The sequence below is a fragment of the Oryx dammah genome, unplaced genomic scaffold (assembly GCF_014754425.2).
Source record: "Oryx dammah isolate SB20612 unplaced genomic scaffold, SCBI_Odam_1.1 HiC_scaffold_26, whole genome shotgun sequence".
NCBI lineage: Eukaryota > Metazoa > Chordata > Mammalia > Artiodactyla > Bovidae > Oryx > Oryx dammah.
Window position 1 is genome coordinate 91,331,536 of NW_024070210.1, and position 6,739 is coordinate 91,338,274.

Consider the following 6,739-nt stretch of genomic DNA (forward strand, 5'->3'; position numbering starts at 1 on the left):
AGGCTTTGATATCAGTACCTCCAACCTCAGGCAAACGGTGGGGAGGAGGAATGGCAGCGCCGCGTGTGGTATCCGTGCGCAACACAAGTTTAGAAAATAAAAACAAAACCCTTTTTGAAAATTACATTGTACTCGGTGCCCTCACCTCTCCTCCACAGCACTGCCATCACCCCCGCGCAGCTCCCCGCGGCCGCCGCCTCGGGTCCCCATGACAACCCCTCCCGAGGGCGAGCCCCCTTCTGCTGCGGCGTGCTGGCCCTCGGCCCGGCCCGGCCGCGCCGGCCTGGCAGGTGACAAGCCCACCGGCCTGGCAGGTGACAGGTCCACCTGCTCCGGGCGCTCGCCCGCCCCGCTCCCGGGAGGCGGGCCGGGAGCCCCGCAGCTTCGGGAGCCCCCACTCCCGGGCCAGGCACGACCCTCTCCGGTCGGGGCCCGGGGGGAGTCCGGCCGCACGGAGAGCCCAGGCGGTGCCACTCTGACCCCCACACGAGTGACACGGGGGCCGCAACGGCCCCGCGCCTCGGGCTCAGGGGCTGAGTAGCGGGCGCCGTGGGCGCGAAGGAAACTTGTCGGTTTACACAAACAACGACGCGTCACGGCGGCGGGAGATGCTGGGGACGACGCTCACCTTGAAAGGGTTGTTGAGGTCCGGGTCGGCAAACGGGTTACTGTCGAAGTCCGACATCTCGCGCTCGGCGTCACCCACCCGACCCAGGCGGCGAGAGAGAGATGGGGCGAGGCCGCCGCCCCCTGCGCGCTCACGTCGCCGCCGCCGCCGCGCAGATCCGGGGGCGGTTCGCGAGGCCGCCCGGCAGGCCGCGCCACTGAGCATGCCCGGTGCGGCGGGCCGCCGGCGCCGCGCCGCCTTCGCGGCCCCGGTCCTCCCGGCCGCGTCCCGCGATCCGGGCTTTCGCGGCGATCTAGTAGCAGCGAGGGGCTGGGGGGCGGGGCGCGAGCCGAGGTGCACGGGGCTAAGCGCCCGGCCGCGGCTTGGCGTTTGAATGAGCCGGGCGTCTCTCTGGACATGGTTGTATTACTGGTTTAAAATCAGCCCCGAGGCCGAGCGTAATTTAGGGGAGAGGTCGCACGTAGCGGGTAAGAAAAAGATACACTGAGCTCACGTCTCTAGGCTAGAAAGGCAGCTCGGGACGCAGGCTACACACCTCGGGAAGGAGTAGCTACTTCACGGGCGCAGAGGAGCGGGGAACCTGTCTCCAAAGACAACTCCCCGTGACGCCCAGTCCTCGCTGATGAATTTCACACACCCTTGACCCCACCTGGGAATCCCAGCCTTCAGCTTTCTCCGCCCCTGGGTTGCTGCCAAGTCACGGAGACCAGCCTCGATGCCACCGATCTGGACTGGCTCGGCGGAGGTTTGAGGACGAGTCAATACCAGGGTCTGGCCCTTTCTACCATCCTCCAGAATCTGCAAAATGGCTACGTCTCCGGAAATGATCGCGGGGTGGCACAGGTCCAGAGATCAAGGCCTTCAAGTTCATCTACTAGATGACAAACAGATGCTGTCTTTGTTTTCATTCAGACCTTTGGGGGCAAAATATACACCTCTGATTTCCTAGTCACTACCCAACACCAGTGGAGAAGGGCATGGCAACTCGCTCCAGTATTCTTACCTGAAGAATCCCATGGACAGAGGAGCCTTGTGGGCTAGAGTCCACGGGGTCCGAAGCGACTTAGCATGTACGCACACACCCAACACCAGAGATTACAAAAAATTAGTATGATATGAAATTTATTTGTATCATGTGTTGTCTCACCCCTGAACTTAATGAAGGGGCATCTCTGCGTTATTCCCTTCTCACCTTCCTTTTGCTCTAACAGCAAAACACTTAGCAGACCAAGCTGGAAAAAGCCAAAATTATTTCACTTGGAAGGAACTAGAGTTGGTTTTCTTGGTCTTCCTGCACTATTCAAAGTCACCTAGGAAATGGCTTCTCCCCACTGTGAAAATACTAGCTAGTGACAATAAACAAAAAACACATTTGCTGTAATCTCTTTGTTGGGATCCAGGTTGGGGTACTCCAGTGTTCTTGCCTGGAGAATCCCAGGGATGGGGGTGCCTGGTGGGCTGCCGTCTCTGGGGTCGCACAGAGTCGGACACGACTGAAGCAACTTAGCAGCAGCAGCAGGTTGGGATATATGACAAGCTTCTAGGCAGCAGACTAGGACTGTCAACTGGTAAGTGACAACAAACCAGAATGATCATGGCAAAACTGCAAGACTGTGGGCATGGAAAACAGCATACAATCTATTGTACTTGGACTCCTATGCTCAGCAGCTCCCAGGAATCTATAGCAGAGTGCTCAAAACGTGTGGAGTTCAAATCCCAATTTTAATACTACTTGTGCTACACACTTCACCTCTCTGAGTTTGTAAAGGGTTATTTAAGACTTATTTAAAATAAGATAGAGAAAAGTTCAGTTCAGTTCACTCAGTCGTGTCCGAGTCTTTGCAACCCCATGAATCGCAGCCCGCCAGGCCTCCCTGTCCAGCACCAACTCCAGGAGTTCACTCAGACTCACATCCATCGAGTCGGTGATGCCATCCAGCCATCTCATCCTCGGTCGTCCCCTTCTCCTCCTGCCCCCAGTCCCTCCCAGCATCAGAGTCTTTTCCAATGAGTCAACTCTTCACATGAGGTGGCCAAAGTACTAGAGTTTCAGCTTTAGCATCAGTCCTTCCAAAGAAATCCCAGGGCTGATCTCCTTCAGAATGGACTGGTTGGATCTCCTTGCAGTCCAAGGGGCTCTCAAGAGTCTTCTCCAACACCACAGTTCAAAAGCATCCATTCTTCGGCGCTCAGCCTTCTTCACAGTCCAACTCTCACCAAGACCACTGGAAAAACCATAGCCTTGACTAGACGGACCTTTGTTAGCAAAGTCTCTGCTTTTAAATATGCTATCTAGGTTGGTGCCTAAAAAATACTGTTGAATGTGTGAAAATGCTAAGGGGGCCCAGTCCATCTTTCTTAAATATTTTTCCTCATCATGCCTGAGCATGGATTGACTTCTCTCACCACGTTGGCCCTCACTCCCTTCACCTGTCCTTCAAATGACTCAATCAGCAGCTGTTTATGATGTATCTACTATGTTCCAAGACAAAGGAGATCAGCTGAGTCTGCATTTCTGGATGGAAATTTCCAACTATGCTGTGTTTACACCTGATGATATTAGCACTTAATGCAAAATTTTACAGATTTCATTGTTACAGAATCACTTGGAATATTTGTTAATGATACAGACTCCCACCTCTCTGTATCACCTACACCTGAATTTGGCTTTACAATAGGGGCCATGGATCTGCACTTTTAAAAATTTAACTGCAGGGAAAATTGCTCTACAATGTTGTGTTGCTTTCTGCCTTACAATGCAAATCAGCCGTAGTTACACATATATCCGGAGTAGGCAATGGCACCCCACTCCAGTACTCTTGCCTGGAAAATCCCATGGATGGAGGAGCCTGGTAGGCCGCAGTCCATGGGGTCGCTGACAGTCAGACACGACTGAGCGACTTCACTTTGACTTTTCACTTTCATGCATTGGAGAAGGAAATGGCAACCCACTCCAGTGTTCTTGCCTGGAGAATCCCAGGGACGGGGGAGCCTGGTGGGCTGCCGTCTATGGGGTGGCACAGACTCAGACACGACTGAAGTGACTTAGCAATACATATATCACCTCCCTCTTGGGCTTCCCTCGTGGGTCAGACTGTAAAGAATCTGCCTACAATGCAGGAGATCTGGGTTCCATTCCTGGGTTGGGAAAAGCCCTTGGAGGAGGGCATGGTAATCCACGCCAGTATTCTTGCCTGGAAATCCCCATGGACAGAGGAGCCTGATGGGCTACAGTCCATCAGGTCGCAAAGAGTCGGACACGACTGAGTGACTAAAAACAGCACAGCACCTCCCTCTTGACCTTCCCTCCCTTCCGCCTATCCTACCCCTCTCAGTCATCACAAAGCACCAGACTGGGCCTCTCTGTGTTATATAGCAACTTCTCACCAGCTATCTATTTTACACATGGTAGTGTATATATGTCGATGCTTACTTTTTCCATTCATCCCACTCTTATATATTTATTCTATTTTTAAATGCCTTTACATATGACTATATTCTTTTACATAAACACATAAGTGGGTTCATAGCATACTCACTAATGTTTTTAACCTTTAAAAAATTTTTTTCTTTTTTGTTTTCCTTCCTCTCTATTCTTATAATACTGTATATCTACAAGCACATAATGTAACTCACATAATCATATGCAAACATAATACATATTCATACAGGTATGCTTATACATAGTCATACAGAATTTTGGTATTGTCTTGAAAAAAAGGATCTTTTTTTTTTTTTGCAAATTGTTTTTCTCACTCAATAGTAGTTTTTCAGTAAGATGGGCATTGACAAAAAGACAATCTATGGTTTCTTACCCCAGTACACCACATAAATATTTGTCTCTTTTTATGTGTACCATTACTATAAAGGTGAAAAGTGCTGGGAAGCATGCTGCTGCTGCTGCTAAGTCAATTCAGTCGTGTCCAACTCTGTGCGACCCCATAGACGGCCTCCCACCAGGCTCCCCCATCCCTGGGATTCTCCAGGCAAGAACACTGGAGTGGGTTGCCATTTCCTTCTCCAATGCATGAAGGTGGAAAGTGAAAGTGAAGTCACTCAGTCGTGTCTGACTCTTAGCCACCCCATGGACTGCAGCCTACCGGGCTCCTCCGTCTATGGGATTTTCCAGGCAAGAGTACTAGAGTGGGTTGCTATCGCCTTCTCCGGCTGGGAAGCATAGCTTAATGGAAATACCTCCAAATCAACAAGCATACATCTATTTATTCTTCCTAACAGTTATAAAATCAGTATAAAGGACCCCAGGTGATTCTGTTGGAGGTGGTACAATGACCATACTTCAAGGACAATGATAAAAGGATATTCAGACATATGGTCCACCGGTCAGCATGTTAGTACCTTTCATGAAATTTAGAATCACAGGCTATGAGAACTGAAAGAACCTTTAGCCCCTCTCAAGACCAAAGAAATATTCAGTTTGAACATTTAAGTCATTTGCCTCAGTTACAAAGGAAGTGAATGGAGGAACTAGAAACAGAGGTCAAATCTATCAAATCACATTTCAGACATTAAATGGTTAGATTGGGTTGCTAATATTTCATAGAGGAAGAAGAATGCTATGTGCAAGGTAGAGAGAAAGCATACAGGAGGCTTTATTTGTTGGAGTAGTTCATTTTCTAGGAAGGATGGACAGGTGCTCACACACGCTCAGTTGTGTTCGACACTGGAGCCCTACCAGGCTTCTCTGTCCATAGAATTTTCCAGGCAAAAATACTGGAGTGGGTTGCCATTTCCTTCTCCAGGGAATCTTCCCAACCCAGGGATCAAATCTCCCTCTCTTGCGCCTCCTGCAATGCAAGAAGATTCTTTATACCACTGCCCCACCTGATAGAGCAAATGAAGAGTCAAACTAGTTGCTCTGGCATAAATCAGCTCTGTGACCTTGATCATATCAGTTCACTTCTCTGACCTGAGTTTCCACGCTAATCAACAAGTACTTAACTGAGCACCTACTGAGTGGTGAATATTGTATTAGATAGTGGAGATAAAGCAGTGAACAAGTTGTAAGGGTAGGGAGGTCTATTCCCAAGAAACTTTGTAAACCCAGAAGGCCCAGAACAGGGCTAAAAGATATCTCAGATCCTTTTATTTTTCCCCCAAACCTGTGCTCCCAGCGTTGGAAGCACAGAGTCAACCAATGGACCACCAGAAAAGTCCCTCATGTCCTTTAAACAGCTCTAACATTCTATTAAAGGGCTTCCCAGAGGCTCAATGGTAAAGAATCTGCCTGCCAATGCAGGAGACAGGAGATGCAGGTTCAGTCCCTGGGTCTGGAACATCCCCTGGAGAAGGAAGTGGAAACCCACTCCAGTATTCTTGCCTGGGAAATCCCATAGACAAAGGAGTCTGGCAGGCTATAGTCCATAGGGTTGCAAAGCATCGGACATGGCTGAGCACGCACACAACATTCTGCTAATCAGTATTCTTTTAATTTCTGTCCATGACCCTTTAATTTCTGTCCATTCTTTTAGTTTCTATCATACTCCATCATCATACTGCTTCTCCCTCAGCCTGACACATTTAACCTGTGAATCCTTTGGACAAGGGCTTAGTCTGAATTCCATGTTTCCTGTACTGACACCTGAAGAGTATTGAGAAGACAAGTTGGAAATTTGTATTTCCAACCTCAAAAGTTTCACTGGACTCTCAGTTCACAAATGGGTTAAAACTGAAACCCATCATCTCTTGCAGAAGACTCAGTCTCCAGCTGTGCTGCTGGGTCCTCTGCTACTGACACCAACCACGCACCCACAGGAGCGTACGTGGCCTCTGTTCAGCCACCGGCTATACTTCAAGAAGTTATCAAAGGAGGTGAAGGCACTGTGTGGTAGGCCTGATAATAGTCCCTCAGAGATGTTAACATTCTACTCATTGTCACTTTCCATGGCAAAAGGGACTTTACAAGTACATTTAAGGTTAAGGACTTGAGATGGGGAGATTATACTGCATTATCCAGGTAGACCCAATGGAATCACATGAGTCCTTAAAAGTGGAAGAAGAAAGCAGGAAAATTGTCGGTTTTGAAGACGAAGAAAGGAGGTCATGAGCCAAGGCATGTGAATTGCCTCTAGCTGCTGGGGACAGCTCTCAGCT

General features: G+C 49.4%; 1 protein-coding gene across 3 annotated transcripts in view; it reads right to left on the reverse strand.

The window, feature by feature from the left end:
- Positions 1-766, reverse strand: part of SCAMP1 (secretory carrier membrane protein 1) — a 152,030-nt gene extending 151,264 nt beyond the window's left edge. For all 3 annotated transcript variants that reach the window (XM_040225909.1, XM_040225907.1, XM_040225908.1), the window contains exon 1: positions 629-766. In XM_040225909.1, coding sequence (XP_040081843.1) covers positions 629-685 — 57 coding nt within the window. In that variant the 5' untranslated portion in view covers positions 686-766. The remainder of the gene's footprint in view (positions 1-628) is intronic.
- Positions 767-6,739: the final 5,973 nt, after the last annotated feature.